Source organism: Myripristis murdjan, chromosome 1 (assembly GCF_902150065.1).
Source record: "Myripristis murdjan chromosome 1, fMyrMur1.1, whole genome shotgun sequence".
Taxonomy (NCBI): domain Eukaryota; kingdom Metazoa; phylum Chordata; class Actinopteri; order Holocentriformes; family Holocentridae; genus Myripristis; species Myripristis murdjan.
This window is the reverse complement of record NC_043980.1, coordinates 1480350-1505615: the sequence shown is the minus strand read 5'-3', so window position 1 is coordinate 1505615 and position 25266 is coordinate 1480350. Positions and strand designations below refer to the sequence as shown.

The 25266-nt window shown below is 44.1% G+C and overlaps 1 protein-coding gene across 1 annotated transcript; it reads left to right on the top strand.

Moving 5' to 3' along the window:
* The first annotated feature begins 1483 nt into the window (after positions 1 to 1483).
* Positions 1484 to 12920, top strand: LOC115357004 (protein NLRC3-like). Its single transcript, XM_030048325.1, has 8 exons — positions 1484 to 1732; positions 5714 to 5779; positions 6046 to 6274; positions 6670 to 8470; positions 8568 to 8741; positions 10791 to 10956; positions 11780 to 12256; positions 12888 to 12920. Exons 1-8 carry the CDS (start codon positions 1484 to 1486, stop codon positions 12918 to 12920), a joined length of 3195 nt encoding a protein of 1064 aa, XP_029904185.1.
* The last annotated feature ends 12346 nt before the right edge of the window (positions 12921 to 25266 follow it).

The following is a 25266-nucleotide window of genomic DNA, read 5'->3' as shown; positions in this document are numbered from 1 at the left end:
AAGCTGCTCAGTGGGTTTGATGGAAAGGGCGGCTGCTCTGAGTGTTACGTCCACTCTGTATATGTGACATGGTGCTGACAGGAAGACAGCACACATCCTGTCATGGAAAGCTTGTTGTCATCAATCAGCCGCTGTGTTTGTGTCAAGGTGTGGGCTCGGCTATGGATGTGTGTGAGGAGAGAGAGGAGGGGCTCCCTGCCTCTAAGAGACCTGGACCTGGACCTGGACCTGGACCTGGACCTGAGCCCAGCTGTGTGTCCATGAAGAGTGACTGGTCTATGGATAAACGTATTAAATTTAAAGATAGAGATGCTTCTGAGAATACGTAAGTCATTATTATCTGAGTATGTTAGTGTTCCTAAGAAAGTAAAACAGTGTTGTTCATAGAGACACAGATCCCTTCACTGTGTTCATGATGTTTCTATCAGGATCCAGCAGGAGAGACCAGACTCCCCTGGACCCAGCTGTGTGTCCTTCAAGAGCGACGGATCTATACAGCAATTTGATGAGTTCAAACACACACAGCCCTCTGCTGATGATGGGTAATTATGTAAAACTGCTGATAAAACAGATGGTTTGCTGTTTTCAGCTTCACAGAGTTACGTGCAGCCGACTTATTGAACCAAAGTGTGACACAGAGAGGAGACCAGACAGGAATATTGTGACAGAAGGAAGGCGTGATATCCATTGTGTAAATTTCTGTATTTTCAATTTTGCTTAAGATTGTGAAATTCAACAAGCATTCTTTTAAGTAACAGTCACTGAGATGTTGAATTTATTTTGCTAAAATTTGAATTATGAAATGTTAATATTTGCCACAAGGAAAAGTGACCAAGTTTTCATTCTCAATAAATCTGATCTAAATGGTCAATATATTCAGGTCAATATTTAATTCTTCTGAACATGAGACAGTCGGAGCACGAGGTGAGCCTTAACCTGAGCAGAGCTCAGAGGTGTGTCTGTGCCCAGCTGAGATGTGGGATCTTTTCCATTCACTTCCAGAGGAGGATAGAAAGTGTCACCTGTGTTACCTGGGACAGGTGCAAAATGAGATGCACTGGTTGTTGTATTGTCCATTATATCATAATCTATAGATAGAGGCCTTTCTTAAAAATGATTTGTTTTCCTTGACTGATGAATGCAGATTGCGGTACAAAGGGTTCCATGTGGCTCAGATTGTGTTAAATGCTTATCAACAGTGTATGGAGACGCTTTCTGTTTAAAAGTGTTGAGAGTGAAATGCACAGTCTGTGGCTGAGAAGTGGCAAAGTTCTGTTTTAGAGCAGTGATGTCTGGAGCTGCTATTCACATTTGCTTTGGACATTGTTTAACTTCACTTCCGGTGCCGACGCGAGTGGCAGCCTTTTCAGCAGCTCTGTGTATGTCCGTGTTTGTTGTTTACTTTTTTGTTTACTTTTTGTTGAGTTGTTCCGTTTTTTTTTTGTTTTTTTTTTATTTTCGTACCTCCGTGTGCTACCTGACTATGGATCTTCACCCACTGAAACTCGTTTACTCGAGAATTCAACTACTTGCTCTGAAGACCAAGTCCCGTGTCGGCGTGGTTCCACATTTACCTGACGAGGTGAGGAGACCGTACCGAGGCTGCAGAGCCGGCGCTAAGCTGGAGGCTAAGCGGCTGGAGAAGAAGTGGCGATACAAACCTACGGTACCTGCGGTGATCATGGGGAATGTGAACTCACTGCCCAACAAGATCGACGAGCTGGCTGCGCTGGTGAAAAATGTCAAGATCTACAGAGAGTGCAGTTTGTTGTGCTTTACTGAAACGTGGCTAACGAATAGCATCCCAGACGCTAACGTGGAGCTACCCGGCTTCAGCACAGTCAGGTCGGACCGAGACAACAAAGCCTGCGGGAAGCGGAAAGGAGGGGGGCTCGCGGTGTACGTGAACACAAGGTGGTGTAACCCTGGGCATGTAAGTGTGAAGATCTGCATCTGCTGCAGGGACATCGAACTTCTGGCCGTAAGTTTACGTCCCTATTACTTGCCCTAATCTAGTTCTGCTGCAGCCTCACTACAAACCAAAGGTGAGGAGGCTACCCACAACCACACGGTCATTCAGGAAGTGGTCTCCTGAGGCAGAGCACGCTCTGAGAGACTGCTTTGGCACTACTGACTGGGATGTACTGCAGGGGTCACACAGCGGGAACATCGAGGGGGTTGTAGACTGCACCACTGACTAGATTAACTTCTGTATGGACGTTGCTGTTCCTGTAAGAACGGTGCGCTGCTATGCGAACAACAAGCCCTGGATCACGAGTCACATTAAAGGCCTCCTGAACCAGAAGAAGAAGGCCTTCAAAGACGGTGATAAGCAGGAGCTGAAATGCGTGCAGCAGGAACTCAGAGTCCAGCTCAGGGAGGCAAAGGAGCAGTACAGAAGGAAGTTGGAGCAGAAGATGCAGAACAACAGCATGAAGGAGGTGTGGGACGGGATGAAGATCATCACCGGCTGCAGATCCAGGCAGGGGGCCACCATTGAGGGGGATGGGGGGAGGGCAAACGAGTTGAGCAACTTTTTCAACAGGTTTGACCACCCCGTCTCACTCTCACTTCTGATCACCCTGCCCCCCACACCCCCATCTGCTCCCCTCCCCCCGCTACAAGTGGACAGATGCCCCTCCCTGCCTACAATCACAGCAGCTCAGGTGTGTGGAGAGCTGAGGAGGCTTCACCCCGGCAAAGCTGCAGGTCTAGATGGAGTATCCCCACGACTGCTGAAGGTCTGCGCGTCAGAGCTGGGAGACCCTCTGCAGCACATCTTCAATCTGAGCCTGGAGCAGGGGAGGGTCCCACTGCGGTGGAAAACATCATGCATCGTCCCAGTCCCAAAGAAGCCACTTCCTGCAGAGCTGAATGACTTCAGGCCGGTCGCCCTGACGTCACATGTGATGAAGACCATGGAGCGGCTGCTGCTACACCATCTGAGACCGCAGGTGAGCCATGCCCTCGACCCTCTGCAGTTTGCGTACCAGGAGAAGGTGGGAGTGGAAGACGCCATCGTCTACATGCTACACCGATCCCTCTCTCACCTGGACAGGGGCAGTGGTGCTGTGAGAATCACATTTCTGGATTTCTCCAGCGCCTTCAATACCATCCAGCCCCAGCTGTTTGGTCACAAACTGACTGATATGGGAGTAGGCTCACACCTGACGGCATGGATCATGGACTATCTGACAGGCAGACCTCAGTATGTGCGACTGGGGGACTGCAGGAGGACCAGGCCTCACCCGGAGCCCATAAGCATCAACGGTGCCTGTGTGGAAATGGTGCAGACCTATAAATACCTGGGAGTGCAGCTGGATGATAGACTGGACTGGACAGCCAACACGGAGGCTCTGTGCAGGAAAGGACAGAGCCGACTGTACTTCCTCAGGAGGCTGGCGTCCTTCAACATCTGCAAAAAGCTGCTGCTGATGTTCTACCAGTCTGTTGTGGCGAGCGCCCTCTTCTATGTGGTGGTGTGCTGGGGAGGCAGCATCAAGAAGAGGGACGCCTCACGACTGGACAAACTGGTGAGGAAAGCGGGCTCTGTTGTGGGCACACAACTGGAGAGCCTGACATCTGTGGCAGAGCAACGGGCGCTGAGCAGGCTCCTGTCAATCATGGACAATCCACTGCATCCACTGCACAGCGCCACCACCAGGCAGAGGAGCAGCTTCAGTGACAGGCTGCTGTCACTGTCCTGCTCCACCGACAGACTGAGGAAATCATTCCTCCCCCACGCCATGAGGCTTTTTAACTCCACCCGGAGGAAAGAACTCATTATAAACATACTGCAATACAGGTAGATAACACGTAAAGACTGGAGGGGAAGGGGTGATTCCATGAGGCTGGATCAAGTCTGACAGTTCCTGAATTCCCAGTACCGGGCGTCAGGTTCTGTCGACGGTCTTGGTCTCATGGTTTCACAGACTCTGAAGCTCGGTCGGAGCGTGTGTTCCTCAGGTTAGGTTATTTTCCACCGATGTTCAGAGGTGGCAAAAGTACTGACATTCTGTACTTAAGTAGAAGTAAAGATACTTGTGTGAGAAAAGACTCTGGTAAAAGTAGAAGTACCAATTCAACTTCTTTACTCAAGTAAAAGTAAGTACAGGCTCTGAAATGTGCTTAAGTACAAAAGTAAAAAGTAAAAATGATTTTTTTTTTTTTTTTTTTTTTTTTACCATTAATGATACATATACCTTTTTGATAACTTTTTGATGAAAAAAACGTTCAGGGCACACAAAACAGGAACATTTCCTCTTTTATTAACAACCTGCAAAGTGCTGGTACAGAGAATAAAAATCACGTGACAGTCTAGTTTTGCTGCAAGCCCAGTTTCACACAATAACCAAGACTGAACTGACCAGAGGAGTACCTTGATAACAGCTTTGGTACTCTCAATACTTAATATACTTAACGTATATGACTTTTAACAGATTTTTTCTTGCTTCTCCGACTCTGTTTTGTTGTCGGCTAACGTTATCTTCCCTGGCAACTGTCTTCCTCCATGTCTCCAGATTTCTCTTTATGGTTTTCTTTTTCTTAACTGCTCTCACGCCCCGCGCCCTCTCTCCCTTTCCCTCTCTGTGCAGGGTTTCCTCCAGGATTTTTTGAAACTGTGGGGGAGGGCTTCAGTGTTAATGTTAATAATTTTTACCACGGATCTTTTGTAGCACAGAGGAGATATGCTGCTCAAACACTCAGTATGTAGTGTTGGTGTATGTTTATGAGTTGTAGAACATAATAAATTATCTTGAAGGAGTAGATGTTTACTAGTAAATTTGACTCCAATAATTTAAAAATATGCTAAATTATTATTTGTTTTAAAAATGTAAATTACTTATCAAACAGACCTAACAATTCAACTACTGTTAGCCAGTGAAAATATTTCGGAGTGGCGACTCTTTTTTTTTGTTTGTTTTTGTTGCACATTGCTTTTTGCACACTGGGTTGTACTTAGGTTATTCTGTTGTACTCAGATCTTATTCTGTTGTACTTAGATCTTATTCTTTATTTTTATTTCTTTTTATTTACTTAATCTGTAATCTGTGGATACTGCTGAAAAAAATGTGAATTTCCTGCGGGATGAATAAAGTATCTACCTACCTACATACCTACCACCAATGAAGGTGGATCATATTTGTTCTTTGGCTCTCATGATATTGTTGCTGCTGTCTGTTATGTTATGTAGTGTCCTGGCAGCCCATGCAGGCTGGCCACCTTTTGCTGCAAAACACTTGGAAAAATAAATTAGTACCTAGTACTACTACCTATCAAATACTTTAGGATTTTTACCTAAATAGTACTGCAATGTGTGACTTTCAGTTTTACCTGAGTTGTTGTTGAACGATGTATCTTTACTTTTCCTGAAGTATGAATTTGATGAGTTTTTACACCACTGCTGTGTTCATGATGTTTCTATCAGGATCCAGCAGGAGAGACCAGACTCCCCTGGACCCAGCTGTGTGTCCTTCAAGAGCGACCGGTCTATGGATCTACGTATTCACTTCAGAGACACACAGCCCTCTGCTGATGATGGGTAATTATTTAAAGATCCAGAATCAGTTCGGCGCCTCAGACTCTGTTGACTGAGTTTCCTCTTTCAAAACATCACATCCAATAATCTCTCTCTCTCGCTCTCTCTCTCTCTCTGTGTGTGCGTGTGTGTGTGTGTGTGTGTGTGTGTGTCCTCCTCAGAGTCCAGCAGCAGAGCTCAGAGGTTCCCAGTGGTCAGTCTGCCCAGGAGCATCAAACACACCTGGCCTCCATATTTCTGGTGTGTAAATGCAGCGATATGACACCAGAGCGAGTGCTGTTCTACTGAACATCAGCTCTCATGGAACGCCTCTTGTCCAATCAGATTGCTCCACTGGCACTAACTGTTGTAGAATGAACAACAAGGTCCAAACTGAGCAGCAGCTCAGCTCATAATTGTCTCCATGCTGCACTTTGGACTTTCAGGCTCTTCAACCTGGATCTGATTTGGTGTTTTGGGTCCAAATTTCAAAATGGAACTTGAATTCTTTGATTTTTCTGTTGCAGCTGCTGGAGGAGAACATCAACACCTTTGTGAAGAAGGAGCTGAAAAACCTCCAGAGGTCTCTGAGCCCAGATTACCCAGAATGCTCAGAGAGGCAGAGGGAGGATGAGGAGGTGTTGGACGGTGAGGAGGAAGAGCAGAGGAGGAGCAGCAGGGAGGCTTTTCTGCAGATCACACTGCACCTCCTCAGGAGAATGAAGCAGGAGGAGCTGGCTGAGCGTCTGTGGAGCAGTAAGAGGCTTTTAACTCCTTTAACAGGATGGAGAGGAGGAATGATGGGAAAACTGAATGTTTGCATTTGTAACCTCTGCTGGAAATACAGACATTTCTAAAACAAGAGCTCAGCAATCCCAGATTGGAAGGGAAATGAGCAGAATCCTCATGGAGAACCTGGTTAAAGTGCTGATTTGTTCATATTTGTGTCAAATGCTGAACACAAAGTTGACATGGAAAAAGTTTCCATTCACATTTGGCTGCAGACAGTCAGGACTGGTTTTTCCACCAGCAGCTATGAGCTAAATGGATGCCATGCAGCCACAACTCAGATACATTTAGCAGCAAATATTCACATTTCTCTCATTAATGTGACATTCACTGACTGATGTTTTTGTTGTTTGTTCATTCAGAAACTGCCGCTGCAGCGTGCCAACGTGAACTCAGATCTAAGCTGAAGAAGAAGTGTGAGTGTGTGTTTGAGGGGATTGCTAAAGCAGGAAACCCAACACTTCTGAATCAGATCTTCACAGAGCTGTACATCACAGAGGGAGGGAGTGGAGAGCTCAATGAGGAACATGAGGTCAGATGGATTGAAACAGCAGCCAGGAAACCAGACACACCAGAAACACCAATCACATGTGAGGACATCTTTAAACCTTCACCTGGAAGAGATGGACCAATCAGAGCAGTGATGACACAGGGAGTGGCTGGCATTGGGAAAACAGTCTTAACACAGAAGTTCACTCTGGACTGGGCTGAACACAAAGCCAACCAGCATGTCCACTTCACATTTCCATTGACTTTCAGAGAGCTGAATCTGCTGAGAGGGAAAAAGTTCAGCTTGGTGGAACTTGTTCATCACTTCTTCACTGAGACCAAAGAAGCAGGAATCAGCAGGTTTGAGCAGTTCCAGGTTGTGTTGATCTTTGACGGTCTGGATGAGTGTCGACTTCCTCTGGACTTCAACAACAACCAGATCCTGACTGATGTTACAGAGTCCACCTCAGTGGACGTTCTGCTGACAAACCTCATCAAGGGGAAACTGCTTCCCTCTGCTCACCTCTGGATAACCACACGACCCGCAGCGGCCAATCAGATCCCTCCAGAGTGCGTTGGCATGGTGACAGAGGTGAGAGGCTTCACTGACCCACAGAAGGAGGAATACTTCAGGAAGAGATTCAGAGATGAGGAGCAGGCCAACAGAATCATCTCCCACATCAAGATGTCACGAAGCCTCCACATCATGTGCCACATCCCAGTCTTCTGCTGGATCACTGCTACAGTTCTGGAGGACGTGTTGAAAACCAGTGAGGGAGGAGACCTGCCCAAGACCCTGACTGAGATGTACATCCACTTCCTGCTGGTTCAGTCCAAAGTGCAGAGCGTCAAGTATCATGGCAGAGCTGAGACAGATCCACTCTGGACTCCAGAGACCAGGAAGATGATCCTGTCTCTGGGAAAACTGGCTTTTGAGCAGCTGGAGAAAGGCAACCTGATCTTCTATGAAGCAGACCTGGCAGAGTGTGGCATTGATATCAGAGCAGCCTCAGTGTACTCAGGAGTGTTCACACAGATCTTTAAAGAGGAGCGTGGGCTGCACCAGGACAAGGTTTTCTGCTTCGTCCATCTGAGCCTTCAGGAGTTTCTGGCTGCTCTTTATGTCTTTCTGACCTTCATCAACTCTGGAGTCAATCTGCTGTTCCAACAATCAGCCTCCTGGTGGTCTGCACGATTCAACCAGAAATCTAAACTAAAACTCCTCCTCCAGAGTGCTGTGGACAAGGCCTTACAGAGTCCAAATGGACACCTGGACTTGTTCCTGCGCTTCCTCCTGGGTCTTTCACTGCCGACCAATCAGACTCTCCTACAAGGCCTGATGACACAGACAGGAAGTGGCTCACAGACCAATCACAAAACAGTTGAGTTCATCAAGGAGAAGATCAGGGAGAATCCCTCTCCAGAGAGAAGCATCAACCTGTTCCACTGTCTGAATGAGCTGAATGACCATTCTCTAGTGGAGGAGATCCAACAGTACCTGAGATCAGGACGTCTCTCCACAGAGGAACTGTCCCCTGCTCAGTGGTCAGCTTTGGTCTTCATCTTACTGTCATCTCAAGAAGATCTGGAGGTGTTTGACCTGAAGAAATACTCTGCTTCAGAGGAGGCTCTTCTGAGGCTGCTGCCAGTGGTCAAAGCCTCCAGGAAATCTGTGTAGGTTCATAGAAAACTGGACATATTAAACACATGATGCTTTCTACTCAAGAGAGAAAAATGACAGCTGTTTTCTTCATCTTTGATTCCTCCTCAGACTGAGTGGCTGTAATCTGTCAGAGAGAAGCTGTGCAGCTCTGGCCTCAGTTCTCAGCTCCCAGTCCTCTAGTCTGAGAGAGCTGGACCTGAGTAACAACGATCTGCAGGATTCAGGAGTGAAGCGTCTCTCTGCTGGACTGGAGAGTCCACACTGCAGACTGGAGGCTCTCAGGTCAGTGTTTTTGAATATTTAAAGGTTGACCCAGTGATTTTAACATCAGTTTTTAAATGCCATTTTCCTGTTCATTCCCACTGGAATGGAAATCCTTGAACTTTTGTGAATCAGTCTTCTTCTCACCCAACTTTACATACAGAATATTTAAACACTGACTGTCAGAGCTCATACATAAACCACATTAGATACTAGAGAGTAACATTTCTGTGTCCATATATCTTTCCTCAGGCTGAGTGGCTGTAAGCTGTCAGAGAGAAGCTGTGCAGCTCTGGCCTCAGTTCTCAGCTCCCATTCCTCTAGTCTGAGAGAGCTGGACCTGACTAACAACGATCTGCAGGATTCAGGAGTGAAGCGTCTCTCTGCTGGACTGGAGAGTCCACACTGCAGACTGGAGGCTCTCAGGTCAGGATTCCTCAACCTGCTCAACACATGACCAGTTCAGTCCTGATTTCCATGCAGCTTCATTTCACTCAACACATTCCTAAGCTGTGTAGGTTTTTGTGAAAACACAAAGCAGATGATGTGGTGGACTGATTGTGTTTGTGATGGTGTGCAGGCTGTCAGGCTGTCTGCTCACACAGGAAGGCTCTGCTTCTCTGGCCTCAGCTCTGAGCTCCAACCCCTCCCATCTGAGAGAGCTGGACCTGAGCTACAATCATCCAGGAGACTCAGGAGTGAAGCTGCTCTCTGCTGGACTGGAGGATCCAACCTGGAGACTGGAGGCTCTCAGGTCAGTGTTGTTGAATATTTAAAGGTCGACCTTGTCAGTTGAACATCAGGATTTATAAGCCAATTTAATTTTCATTCCTACTGGAATGGAAATCCTTGAACTTTTGTGAATCAGTCTACTCACCCAACTTTACATGCACAATATTTAAACACTGACTGTTAGAGCTCATATATGAATCACACTAGATACTAGAGAGTAACATTTCTATGTCCATATATCTTTCCTCAGGCTGAGTGGCTGTGATCTGTCAGAGAGAAGCTGTGCAGCTCTGGCCTCAGTTCTCAGCTCCCAGTCCTCTAGTCTGAGAGAGCTGGACTTGAGTCTCAACCAGCTGCAGGATTCAGGAGTGAAGCGTCTCTCTGCTGGACTGGAGAGTCCACACTGCAGACTGGAGACTATTGGGTCAGAGTTTTGAATATTTAAAGGCCCGATGGCATGAAAAATGCAATTATGGTTGTGTATTGGTGGTAGGAAAGGTCTCGGGGCCACATAAATAGTGTCCCATGCATTAAACCTGTGATAAACAGAGAAATGCACACAGCCTGTCCTTTGACACTCTCCCTTTAAGACAAGCGGACAGCACTTCCTCCTTTCTGTGATGTCACTCATCAGGCGACTCCGCCCACTTAAACTAGCTGGCCCGCCTCCGCTCCCCAGGTAACAAGCTAACAGGTAACAAGCCAACAGGTAACAAGCTAACAGGTTAGCCACATGTCCCAGAAACGTTGCTGCACCACAGACGATGCAAGCAGACTCATGTTTCCCTGCTCACTCTTCCAAAAGAAACTCACAGGACAGACCAGCGGCTGATGGTCCCGCAGGATTTTAGTCCAAATTTGCTCGTCTGTTCGGCTCAGTGTAGGTTTCAGTTACTTGCCTGTGATTGGCCCAACCATATGTCACTCAAAACAGTCAGCCAATCAGTGGAGAGGTGCTGATTCTCTCTTCTGACTGGCTGAAGGAACCGTACTGCCAGAGCTCCAGGAGAAAGGCCAGAGAGAGGAGCTGTGAAACTATATTTATCAGACCACAGGTTCAAAACCACAAATACATCTTGCAGGGAGATCAACAGTTCAAATAAAACCCTGGAAAAGTGGACAGCATGGGGCCTCTAAAGGCTGACCTTGTGACTTTAACTTCAGGATTTAAAAGGCATTTTCCTGTTCATTGCCACTGGAATGGAAATCCTTGAACTTTTGTGAACCAGTCTTCTTCTCACTCAACTTTAGAATATTTAAACACTGACTGTCAGAGCTCATATATGAATCACATTAGATAGTACAGCAACATTTCTATGTCCATATATCTTTCCTCAGGCTGAGTGGCTGTAATCTGTCAGAGAGAAGCTGTGCAGATCTGGCCTCAGTTCTCAGCTCCCAGTCCTCTAGTCTGAGAGAGCTGGACCTGAGTCACAACGATCTGCAGGATTCAGGAGTGAAGCGTCTCTCTGCTGGACTGGAGAGTCCACACTGCAGACTGGAGGCTCTCAGGTCAGGATTCCTCAACCTGCTCAACACATGACCAGTTCAGTCCTGATTTCCATGCAGCTTCATGTCACTGAACACATTCCTAAGCTGTGTAGGTTTTTGTGAAAACACAAAGCAGATGATGTGGTGGACTGATTGTGTTTGTGATGGTGTGCAGGCTGTCAGGCTGTCTGCTCTCACAGGAAGGCTGTGCTTCTCTGGCCTCAGCTCTGAGCTCCAACCCCTCCCATCTGAGAGAGCTGGACCTGAGCTACAATCATCCAGGAGACTCAGGAGTGAAGCTGCTCTCTGCTGGACTGGAGGATCCAACCTGGAGACTGGAGTCTCTCAGGTATGGAGAGACACACACAATGTCTTACAGAGGGCTGAGGAGTATTGTTTCATGTTTAATGGTGGATATGAGTGATGTGGTCTGCTAAATCCTTCATAGGGAAGGTTATTTACTGCCCATGTTTCCATCCTCAAAGAGAATCTGCTGCTCTGACTCTGTTTCTTCCTCCAGGGTGGACCATGGTGGAGAGCAGAGGTTGAAACCAGGCCCATGGAGGTGTAAGTGTGGATTTAGTTTGATTCATCAACACAAAACCTTCAGCTGTTTAGATGGTGCAGCTGCAGTTTCTGCTCTTTGTTCTCAGCTGCTTTTACCTGCTGAACCAAACACAAACAGATCTGATGCTCCACTGTAAACATGATCACGGCTGACACAACGTGTCATCATCAATGAGTTAACAAATCAATAATCAAACTGTTACTAAATCAGCAGATAATAACCACAGCAGGTCTGTTGTGTCTTGTTCTCTCCATCAGATTCCTGTGAACTCAAACTGGACACAAACACAGCAAACAGACACCTCGTCCTGTCTGAGGACAACAGGAAGGTGACAGGAGTGAGAGAGAAGCAACCATATCCTGATCACCCAGAGAGATTTGAGCACTGGGAACAGATCCTGTGTAGAGATGGTCTGACTGGTCACTGCTACTGGGAGGTCGAGTGGAAAGGATTGGTTGATATAGCAGTGACTTACAGAGGAATCAGCAGGAGAGGAAACAGTTATGACAGCTGGGTTGGATTTAATAAAAACTCCTGGAGTCTGTTCTGCTCTGAAGGAAGATTCATTGCCAGACACAATAACAGAGGAACATCCATACCTGCCCCCTCCTCCCCTCACAGAGTGGCAGTGTATCTGGACTGGCCTGCTGGCTCTCTGTCCTTCTACAGCGTCTCCTCTGACACACTGATCCACCTCCACACCTTCAGCATCACCTTCACTCAGCCTCTGTACCCGGGCTTTGGGGTTGGGTTTGGTTCCTCAGTGTCTCTGTGTCGGATAAGAGGAGTGAGAGTCATGTCTTCACACTGCTGATCAGAGACAGCTGCTGACTAGGGCGGTGCGATTAATCGATTTTAAATCCACATCAGATTTATTAGTCGAGACGATATTTAAAAAAAAAAGGAAAATCTTAAAATCGATTTTCCTCTCGCATGCTTCCGGGCTGTGCACCTCTAGGCTACCGTAGTCCTCCTCCCCCCTCGAGAAGCTGCTACACCCGCGCCCCTCTCTAAGCATGTGTAGATATATGCTATGGTTTGATGCTTAGCAATAATAAGTAGAACACATTAATCATAAATAATGCATTTATTAATCCATAGGAAGGCTATGCTTAAGTAATAAAGTTTGCTGTGAGAACCTTGTGCATAACAGGATATTGTAGAGACAGTGGAAAAGCTACTGAAGATATGCAATAGATAGAGATGTGCACGAATAACTACATAATAAAAATACCTGAGAGGAACAGGAAAGTGATGTTCTTCGGAGAAGACCTTGTAGGGATGTTCTTAGAAGACCTGGTTTACCCCATATTTGGTAAAGAGACCCATGAGGGGTATAGAGACAGGATGTGTTGTGTTGTGCTATGTGGTTTCAGAAATGGGAGCTATTGGAGGTGGATGTCAACTGAAGTTTAACAGCTGCAGGTGGGGATCGACTGGAATTCAAGAACATCAAGGAAGAGAATGTAGTCAGATTAACAGACCAATCCTGGAGAAGAACACACTCACATGTTGATGCAACATTCTGTTTAGTATATCAGACTGGGTCAGGGAAAGATAGTCTGTCAGACTTTGTGAACTGACACACTTTGTTGTTGGTCAGGGATAGGAAGATCGAGACCCAGAGCTCTGTATGCTTTATTCATCTACATCTAAATAAAACTGATACTTTGAGACCGAATATCTTCTCCTATTGCTTCATTAAAGAACATGCAGGACTCAGCTCACACATAGATGAAAGATTGCTGGTAGACTGAGCGTGAAGTCCAACACATGTCAGCGTTTGCTAAAGGAAGCGAGAATTTCATTGCTAAAAAGGGCAAGAAAAGCAAGTGAGTGAGTGCAGGCCAGCACTCACATTACAACCAGAGCCCGTCAACGACGCTATATTAGACATTCTCTGTTACAACGCGCTCAAGCGTGATTGCCCCCGGTATGCACGTCATCACGTTGAAATACGACACACGCATTGCCCGACGTCATCAAAAAAAAAAAAAAAAGAAAGAAAAGAAAAGACAACAAGTCAGATTTGGCGTGAGATTTCTCTCCTGAGCATGACAGCGTGAGATTGAGGCTGAATGCGTGACTGTCATGGCCAATGTGTGAGAGTTGGCAACCCTGAAAGACAAGGGATTCATCTTTGTTTGGTCAAGAAGACTGTAAATGTCGTCACTTTACTAAACCCAAGGAGGATTTACAGTATCTTTCAGTTGCACTTAATTCCCAATAGGGAAATTTGTTTGCTATTTTTCTTTAAAAATAAAGATAAAATATTTGAAATAATTCATTCCATTGTCTTTTGTAGTTTTACCAAAAACTCTAAATTGAAAATCGAGTTTTCAGAGAAAAAAATTGGGATTTTATTTTTGTCCAAAATCGCCCAGCCGTACTGCTGACATGACAGTTCACTGCAAAGGTGAACAGATGAGCATAAAAAACCTCAGGAACAATCAGAATCAGAATCAGAAATACTTTATTGATCCCTGAGGGGAAACTGGGTCAGTTGCTGTTGCTCAACTTCTTAAGAGAAGAATTCAATTATAAGAAATATAAAAACATGTGCCTTAGCATTTGTTAAAAAAAGATTGTGCATCATGTGTAAATATGTGCATTAATCCTCCAAAATATTCCAGCAGTAAAGATGAACATACATCATGTGCAGGGCCGCCCCTCCCTGCACGCAGAACATGCAGCTGCGTAGTGCCTCACGATCCATGTAGGGCAGGGGTGTCAAACTGGTGCCATGGAGGGCCGAGAGGCTGCAGGTTTTCATTCCAACCGAACACTCCACCAGGTGATTTCACTGATCACCCCACCTCCAAGCAGAGAGAAGGAACTAATCAGTGAAATCACCTGGTGGAGTGTTCGGTTGGAATGAAAACCTGCAGCCTCTCGGCCCTCCATGGCACGAGTTTGACACCCCTGATGTAGGGCCTCATTTTGCCCGCATCTAGTCCCACGGGCATCGTGGGAATCGCGCGCGCACCGCGGACGACGCCAGCGATGCCCGTGGGACTAGAGAACCAAGTCAGCCCAAGCCAGGAGGAGAGAAAAAAAGAGACCTGTAATCTGACACCCCACTGCACTCATCGCTGCAATGACTGACCACATCTGCATCTGACCAGTCAGTGGTCAGATGCACTGACTCCGCTGCAGGTGAGGAGAGAGATGGCTTCTAAGAGGCATTTTGAATCTGAAGCTACTAAGAGGGGAAAAAAAATCAAAACATGTTGTTGAAATAAATGTAAAACTTTGTGGCGTCGCATAAACACCTTAGCTGCTCCTCATAATGAGATAGAAGTGAGACGACTGTAAGTCTGTCATTTGTCTGCATATGCATTCACCTCTGTGAAAAAGGAGTGGTAAATTGACCAGTTGGTGGTCGTGTATTGGCTTAAGTTTATAGCCTATCAGTCTATTCATCAATAAAGAAGATCAATTTAAGGCTATTTGAATTGAATTTATTTAATTCATAACACACATTCTTGTTTAGTTCACTGACCTGTTTTCAGATATTCAGATATATCCAAATAAAATGCCGCTTAGGGCCCCAATTTGGCCAAGGGTAGCCCTGATCATGTGGTTGACATCAGCTGTGGTAACAGACTAAGCCTGACTGGGAAAGACTCGTCTTTTTTTTCCACACAGGAGCGATGTGATGTGGAAACTGCTGCCAGTTTCTCCTGCTGACAGTTACCTCTGAAACTGTCAAGGTAAATAACATCCCTTAACTTATGTCTGACCAAAAGAAATGAAAAACGTCTTTTTAGAAGCAGCACAGGCACAACAAAAGCACAGAACATCACAACAAAAGCCTCCCTGACGTCAGCCAAAGCCTCCAGGCCTCTTATGCGGCGTCTTTGCTCGTAGCTGAAACCAAAAAACCATCAACCATCACTGAAGAGCTGCTCCTTCCAGCTGCTGCTGGACTGGCCCAGACCAAGCTGGACAAAAACACAGCAGAGAAATTAAAAAGTGCACCTTTGTCAAATGACTGTTTGCAGCAGAACAGATGAAATGGGAACAGACATTGTCGAGCAAGTTGTGGGGAACCTTGGCGACTCTTTTTCACTCCAGCTGGATGAATCCACAGATGTCAGAGGAAACGCACAACTTGTTTATTTTACCTGAATATTGTTGAAGTTTGAAATGTTTTTGGGGCCTGTCTGGTCACCATTTTAAAACATTAGTTTGAATCTCTATGTTTTAGTGATGGAGAAGGAAACAAAGATCAGCAGGGTGATGTACAACTGTCTGTTTAATTTATATATTAATGAATTATATGTATCACTGTGGATTTCCTTTGTTAAGCAAATATTAGATGAATGTGGTTTTTCTTATGTTTGGTCAGACCAGAGGTGTGATAACATTAAATGGCTGAAGATGGCAGTTGAGCAGATGTTAAAGGATCAGTTTGTGCAGAAATGAACAACAGAATATGTCCTCATGTGATTTATATTGTGAATTTAAAGAGGTTTCTACGTTTGAAAAATATTTACTCTGTGAAAATAAGAAGTAATTTTCGAACTTCTAATAATGGACTTCCTAATATAACAGGTAGATACGAGGGTCTGGAAAGGAATGAAAGGTTTTGTAATCTGTGTAATGACGGCCACCTGGAAGATGAATATCATGTTTTGTTTGAATGTAAAAATTTAACCATGTCTGAGAACAGAAATAAGTACTTGCCTAAATATTTTTTAAACCGCACATCTATGTTCAAATGTATAGCTTTACTGAAGACTGATATTTTAAGAACAATATGTAAATTGGGTGCTTTCTTGAATAATGTTTTGCTACTCTTTAAAAGATTGAGTGCAGGCTTGTTTTTTTCTGTTTTATCTGTTTATTTCGATCTGTGATGACTCATTCTGACTGTTCATCATTCATTTTGTAGGCTATTTTGTCTTGTTTGTACTCCATACCACAATTGTGGCGAAGAGTTAATAAATATGACTATGACTATGACTGAGATTTGCCATGAATTTAGAGATGAATTATTAAGATTTTAAATGTTTAAAATCATTTTCTTTTCAAATGAGGGAGAAATAGTAGTCGTGTTTTTAGCCTCTTTGACTTTTAAAACAACTTTTTCATGGGTAAGCAGTTTTAATCAAAATATAGTCATAGCAGAGCATTTTTACAATTTTTAAAATGCCTCTTTAGGGGGTCTTTAAGATTTTAAATGTTTAAAATTATTTTCTTTTCAAATGTTTAAAAATGGAAGATGTTTTTCAGTTACAAAGTTTAATAAACCAGACACTGATGGCACAGTGCTGTTTTACCACTTTTTCCAACCAAGAGCGCTCTGCTCTGGTTAGAGGGAACTGAAAAAAATATTTCATAGGGGTTTCATCGCTGCTCTGGAGGTACAGTATCTACAGATAGAGTTCTCAGCGGGCCTGAAAATTAAGACCCTACCCTAACCGGGCCCGACTAGGCCAGCTCGAGGCCCTACCCCACTAATTAGCTGAACTTTAGGCGCGACAGCCCGAAAAAAAAAAAAAGGAGAGGGGAAAAAAGATCGCCAAATTCGCCATTATTTAGCAGGACCGGTGGCTCAAATTCTAGTAGCAGAGAGAGACCGGACATAACAGGCTAGTTGGTGTTGGTGCCCGGTTTATTATTGATAGTCACTTTATGAATGGGGAGCACATGTCACATGGCGTGGGAGTCACGCCCTGCGTTCCAATACCCATACTACCATACTATTTAGTAGGGAAAAAAATAATTAGTATGTCCCAATACATATACTAAACTACATACTTTGTAAGGGCAGCTGCAGTACATACTAAAAGTAAAAAGTATAAGTATGCGATTTGGAACGCAGGGACGGACTCACCTCAGTAGTGAAATCAGCTGGTTTGAGAGCGGGTTTTTTTTTTTTTTTGTTTTGTTTTTTTTGAATGAGCTGGAGAGAGGGGTGAGCGGGGGAGGCTCACATTTTGCTGACCACATTGCCAATGATTTTAAATGTTCGGTTCACAGTTTTTAACAATAAAGGTATAAGATGCAGCATCAGATCATGGCTTTATTGACAGCCAGCGGGTCAAGCAGGTCAAACTCCCTCGTCTCAGCCTCTCGGCGATATCAAAATGTTTGTTGATAGTCGCCTAATAGTTGGCGAAAGGCAGCTTCACATGTTCAGTTGTTCATAAAACATTCTAAGTTAGTAAAGTTACTGTAATTCTGCACAAATTGGTTTAATTTAGCACTAAACTGTTATCCCCTTCTTCTCTCTCTCTCTCTCCTTCTGCTTCATGCCTGCGTCATTTAGATTTCGTCCTTCAACGGCGACAGTAAAACCAATTCATATGCACCCTACCCGGTCGGGTTCGGGCAGGACATGAGAGCTCTATCTATCTACAGGGTCGCTGTACTGACGGACCAACACTCCGGGCTGAAGGTGGCGGTAGTGATGGGAAAATGAAGCTTCCTGAAGCAATGAGGCTTTCCAGCCCATTCGTTGCTACTCAAAGCTTCATTCAGTGCTCACTAGCCCCATCTGTTGCTAGAGTTAAACTATGACAGCCAAGTCATTTAAATAGATTTCAAATGTTATCACAATGACGAGTGTGATTAAGCAGTGAAAGAAAATGAATGGATGGATGTTATCACAATATAGAATAGTGTTTAATCCCTGTACAATAATAATAAAATCTCTAGTGTTTTATATAACCCTGCTCTCCCTTTTTATTCCTAAACATTTTCTATACCTTCTTTCCCATTTTGGTTTGTGCTTTTCATGGCCATCAATGTTTATTATTTATTGAACACATTAGGTGTTGTGTGTTGGAAGTGCAGTGCTTAGGTGACACAGTATGTTCGGAGGGGGGCAGGGAGGGGAGAGGGTAATCATTATACACTACTCACAAAAAGTTAGGGATATTCGGCTTTCGGGTGAAATTTCAGGATGAACCTAAAATGCATTCTAACCTTTACAGGTGAACTTAATGTGACCTTCTGTAAACTTTTGAATGCACATGTCCAACTGTTCAATGTTTCAGTACTTTTTGCACAAGTTGCTGTTCTCTAACAAGGAGCTTAACGGCAAAATTCACATCAGGTGTTTGATGCTCCAGCTCATCGAGGTCGTATCATTAGGGAACGGCTGCTGGAGACTGGTGTAAGCACTTCTTAGCACATTAAGGAATATTATGCACAAATGCTTAATCTATAGGCACTTTTCAAAGAGGAGTAGAGGAAATGAAAAAATACCAGAACTCTTATTTTGTTACTCAGAATATATATATATAGCCGGCTTTTATTTTAACATTAGCACTTAACATAAAAAAACACAATTCTTATCTTTTAGTGCACTTAGGAACCAGCTTCAAAATAAACCACAGGATCCCCTTATGTTAGAACACTTAAGGTAAGTTTTGTTGTTTGTCAGTCCAAACAAGTTTTTCTTCTTTATATTGTCTTTTACTCAACTCGTCAACCCATTTAGGTTGAGAAGCAAACAAAAGAAAATTCAGAGCTCTGAGAAAATAATAAACAAAACCAAATAAAATGAGTTCATCTACCCGGGTAGTGTGTTTTTTCCTTTAAAGTGTATTTTGGTGAGATCTCAGTGCTTATCTGTAAGATGAGGTGAAGAAATCCGGAGTGAATCGATCTCTTGACTGTTGAGACGCTCCTCTGCACGCCCGCTGGATGTCCTCTGTTCTTCACGTCCTCTGCTAATCCGCTGAATGTCTTGCGATGACTTCTCATCAGTCTCTTTTTCTTTCTTTCTCATCAGGTGTGAAATAAAAAAAACCAACCTGCATAAGCAGGGCAAAATTATTTTTAAATCAAAATCAACATCACCATCACCAGATCTGGCATTTTATCACTAAATAACTAGCCTAAATTTACTGTACAGTAATAAATTTAACCATTATAGTTGCTGCACATGTAATATAATATGATATCAATTTACCACACAGCAACATGGCCATCATCTCTCAATCATCATCTTCTGGTCTGTAGTTCTTATGACTTTTAACTCAAATTCTACTTTTCTTGAATTCCAACATTACTCCAGTTGGTTTTTTTGAATAACATCAACCATCAATGAGACATCATTTTATAACACACACAGAAAATATCACATCTTATTTACATGAATTTCTCATCCTACTGAATAGAATGCATTGACTCGGCTATGCTAGCTAGCTTAGCATTGGCTTTACAGGCACTCACCGGAGTATCATGAAATCCCGAGACAACTTCGACTAGTTTCTCCTCTCAACCCCGTTTGGAACGGATTTCACTCAGAAGGACCTTAAAACTAACTTAAGATTAAGTTAAGTTTTGTTTTATCTGTAAATACTTTCTGTTCAGCGTGCTTTGTCTTCTTTTTCTGCCCAACGTGGTTTGCTTTATTGATGGGTCGGTCGCGAACGAACCGGTTCAAAGAGCCGGCTCTTTGAAATGAACGACGGGAGCCGGCTCATGATTGGGAGCCGTTTTTTTTTCCCAGGAGCCGATTGTTTTTTTTTTTTTTTTTTTTTTTTTTTTCTGCGAAAGCCGCACGTGATTGGTCAAGATGCGGGGTGCCGTCTGTCTGCGCTCAGCACGAGGGGGACGAGTGTGACATTCCCTGCGTTCCGAATCGCATACTTATACTTTTTACTTTTAGTATGTACTGCAGCTGCCCTTACAAAGTATGTAGTTTAGTATGTGTATTGGGACATACTAATTCTTTTTTTCCCTACTAAATAGTATGGTAGTATGGGTATTGGAACGCAGGGTGAGTGAGCAGGAGAAAGGGAGATGGGAGGGGGTACACGCACGGTGCACGCGGCACACAGCACACTGAGCGCAATGGGGGGAGGGGAGGGGCATACGCAGCACAGTGACAGAGCAAGAGAGGAGAGAGGAGGGAGCGAGAGATTTGCACAGCGCTTCAGGCAGAAAAAAAGAGACGGCAAGCTGCCAATTTCAAAGGTGAGAGATGGCTGACAGAAAAAGAAGCAAAGTGTGGAACCATTTCAATGCAGTGGACAGTTCAAAGGCCGAGTGTAGGCTGTGCAAAGTCAAAATATCTTACAGAGCAGGATCCACAAATAATTTGCACAGACACATGAGGACTGTTCATCCCACAGTCAAAATAGAAGAAAAAAGACAAGCAATGGAACCTGCTATTAATGAAGGTGCTAGTACTTCTACTGCAACTGTTGCTGCTCTAGCCTCACCCACATCACCACAACCACCTAGACCTACAGTCCAGAGGTCTATGAGCCAGTTTCTGCAAAAGACTATGACCCCAGCAAAACGAAACAGTGTGGACGAGGAACTGGCAAAAATGATTGCGAGAGATTTTCAGCCATTTTCTATTGTAGAAGACAAAGGATTCAGAAGCTACACCCATGCTCTCAATCCAACATATTCACTCCCAAGCAGGAAAACACTTTCACAAAAATAATTCCAGAACTGTATTGCAGAGAACGCGAGTCACTCCTGGAAAGGGTAAAAAAAAAAACACTGCTGTTTGTCTCACAACTGACTGCTGGACATCCCGAACCACCACATCCTACATGTCAGTTACATGCCACTTTGTTGAAAAGTACAAAATGGTGTCCTGTCTGCTGGATTGTTTTGAGTTCAGTGACAAACACACGTCTGAGAATTTAGCAGAGGAGCTGCTCAGAGTGGCAAAAGAGTGGAATGTAGAGAATAAGGTTGTGTGCTGTGTTAGTGACAATGCAGCTAACATAACTAAAACCCTGAAATGGACCCACCACCCCTGTCTTGCACACACAATAAATTTGTTTGTGAGGGATGCTCTGAAGGTGATGAAGCCCACTGTGGATAAAGTGAAGGCCATAGTGGAATTCTTCCACAGGAGCACAACAGCCACTGAGAAGCTCAGATCTACCCAAAGACAGATGGGCATGCCTGAGCTGAAGTTGAAACAGGATTGTGTAACGAGGTGGAACTCCACCTTCCACATGTTCAAGAGGATTCTGGACTCCAAGGAGGCAGTCATTTCCGCCCTGGCTGTAATTAATGCACATGTTGATCCTCTGAGCCAAGAGGAATGGGAGGTACTGCAGGAGGCATGCACTGTTCTGGAGCCATTTGAGCAGGTCACTGTGGAGATTAGTGCAGAAAGGTACAGTATACAAATGTTATCATGTTATTACTCTTAATATTATTCAGTTGTCATGTTTATTAGTTGTTGTTGTAGTTGTTGCATTATTAGTATAAAAAGCATATTAGACATGACTGGATAGATAATAATAATATATATTGCTAAATAAAACAAAGCATTATTTTAACACTTATTGTTTACTCTTTTTCAGTTATGTTACAGCCTCAAAAATGCTGATAGTGTGCAAGGGTCTGCAGAGAGTGACAGCTGAGCACCAGACCAGTGTAACTTTGGGAAAGGTAAAGGAGTTGGTGGATGCTCTCTGTGCATCAATGGAACGGAAATTCCACAGAATGGAATATAACACTGTTCTGTCGGAAACTACCATTCTGGACCCAAGATTTAAAAAGCTGGCATTCAGTGACAACAGAGCAATTGATGAAGCTCTGCAGAGAATTGCTGCAGCAGCAGCAAGATCAAGCCAGACAACTCCACTGCCCGGGGGCCAAGAGGGAGAAGAGGCAGCACAGCACGAGCCAGAGGAACCACAACAGACATCAGCTGTTTGGAGGTTCTTTGAAGAGCGAGCAAGTGGTGAACAAAGACGGAATCCTTCTGCAGATGCACACCTGGAAGTGAGATCATATCTCGAGGAGCCCCTTCTCCAGAGAGATGCAGACCCACTGAGCTGGTGGGAGTCAAAGTGTGCAATCTACCCACGCCTTACACATGTGATGGCACGTAGACTGTGCATTGTTGCAACGTCTGTCCCCTCGGAGAGAATCTTCTCCAAAACAGGGCAGATTATAAATGAAAGGAGGAACAGGATCAATCCATCAAAGCTGAGGCACTTGGTGTTTTTGAATGCCAATCTTAGCTTAAGTGCTTTTACCAGGATGCTGCTATTTCTTTTTGTATTGTACATTTTTATTTTTATTTTGTTGTGATGTTTTCTTGATGTTGTCTTCTTTTACTGTATATAGTTTTATTGAGGTGGTTCTTTGTTTTGATATTTTATAATTTATTTTATAGCACCCTTTTCAATAAATAATAAACATTTAGATTTTTGATATTATGAACACTGGTCATTCATTTTAGCACTTAATTTGGTAATAAAATAATAATATAATATCATATAATATCATATAATATAACAAATAATCTGGGGAGCCGTTTGGGAGCCGAAAGAGCCAGAATTCCAATCACTATCAGGAAATGAAGCCGGTACGGCCCGGTCAACGTCTTGGGCTGTCAAATGTCTACAAGACTACCTGACAAACACCAGGCAAACAGCTGATTTCTCACCTGTAAGGAAAGAAGAGCTAAACAAGATCCTCCGTGAATTTTATGGAGCTTTAATTTCTATAATAAAGAGAACTAGAAAATTTCCGCGCGGAAATTTTGAGAGTTGTAATAGCAGGTTCCTTGGGGTCCGTTGCCGGGGGGCTGCTGCCGGGGGTGCGCGTCAGACCTCTGGCTGAATGGTATGGTATACTGTGTGGCTGCTAAGGTGCTGCAAGGCAGATGCTATGCTTTTCCTGATGGTTGCTATGCTGTTGCTAGGCGGTTCCTATAGTGTTCTTGATGGTTCCTAGGGCGTTGCTAGGCGGTTGCTATGGTGTTCTGGATGGTTGCTAGGGCCTTGATAGGTTGTTTCTATTGTGTTCCTGATGGTTGCTAGGGCGTTGCTAGGCAGTTGTTATGGTGTTCTGGGTGGTTGCTAGGGCGTTGCTAGGCGGTTGCTATGGTGTTCTGGGTGGTTGCTAGGGTGTTGCTAGGCAGTTGCTATGGTGTTTTGGGCGGTTGCTAGGGCGTTGCTAGGTGGTTGCTAGGGTAGTTAGGGTGGCTGCTATGGGGTTGCTAGGGTGTTTGGGGTCATTGCTATAGACTTCCATTAGTGTCTGGGGTCAGTGCTGGGATGCATTGGCTGCACTAATGAAATGCCTCAGAAGATTCAGCACCACGGACAGTACCTACTGAGGCGGATTCAGCACCACGGACAGTACCTGCTGAGGCGGGTTCAGCACCACGGACAGTATCTGCTGAGGCGGATTCAGCACCACGGACAGTGCCTCCTGAGGCAGATTCAGCACCACGGACAGTACCTGCTGAGGAAGATTCAGCACCACGGACAGTACCTGCTGAGACAGATTCAGCACCATGGACAGTACCTGCTGAGGCAGATTCAGCACCATGGACAGTAGGCTACCTGTCAGATTTTCCACGGAGATGTGAGGCTTTAACTTTGTTCTTGTTATTAATGTTTTAATATTTTCAGTTATTAATTAGCCTATTAATCGTTATTAATTGTCTTAACGAGTTTCCTAGGCCATTGATTCAATTAATTTGTCGATGTGTTTGCATCTTTACATTGAAATGAACATTTAATAAATCAACAAATCTGTGAAAACTGGCGTCTTTATTTCACAGGTAAATTGATAAGTGATTCTATAACTCTGTTCAGCCTTAATGTTACTGCTTACTGTCCTTACTTTTGCTGCTTAGCCACATCATTGTCATCATTGTTAACTGAATGTACATGTCTCCTCATGTCGCTGCACATGTTCCCTCACAGACATGCGCAGTGACATGGGTAAACTATAAGGAGCACTACAGCACTTTACAAATGTACTACCTCCTCTCAATTCATTTTAGCACTGCAGCACTTTACAACTGTTACCTCCTCTCAATTCATGTTTAGCACAACTCCCAACAAGAAATCGTGTTCTGGTCCCTGCATTGTTGCATCTCCATCCCACTTACCCACCTTTGACAGCTAACCCTTAACCTCAACAACTTTAATGAGCACTGCAGCACTTTCCATGAGCACTGTAGCACTTTATATCTTTGGTTTTTATTGTGTTTCTTGGTTTCGTTGTGTTTCTTAATCCACCTTAGCACAACTCCAACAAGAAAACCTGCTCTGGTCTTTGCATTGCTGCATCTCCATCTCATTTATCCATCCCTGACAGTTCATCTTGGCCAGTTTTATTTTATTGTATAACTGATTGTCTCTCTTTTAGTGTAATTGTCTGCCGGTCTCTGTTTCCCACATGGATGTGTTGTATTCTTACTCCAAATTTTATGTCTCCTGTGTCCCTGTTTTTATGTATTATGACCCGTGTGTCTCGTTTTTTGTATATTTTAATGGTTCTTTAACATCATGCCGGAGGACTGCGGTTGTAAACTAGCCTCTGGCTAACACCGGCGCATTTACAGCAATGTTAATTAATGTGCACTGTCCTCTCTAAATAAATAAATAAATAAATAAAATAAATAAACATTAATCGGAGCTGACGTTAAATTGGAGTGACACACCCCCGGCTGAAATAAAACATCTGCCGGTGAGTTTATGAAAAGACAGATGTTTGTTGTGGCGCCGACACTGGAAAGCAGTAGCCTGTATTTAAATATAACTGTTAATATAAGTTGGTTGTAGATAAAGATCAGCTGTGCTGCTGAGTCGTTGTCACGGCAACTGTTAGATTAAAAATGACAGAGAAGTCGGCAGAAGTATAACTATCAGTCCATGATTTTTTTTTCCCCAGTGGATATTCTAGTTCCAACATGATTGAGTTATCAAATCAGTTTTGTGTTGCTATGTTTTCTATTTATTCAGTTTTGGGAAATCACGATGTCTAGAAAACATGATAAGCCCAAGTTTGCTGACA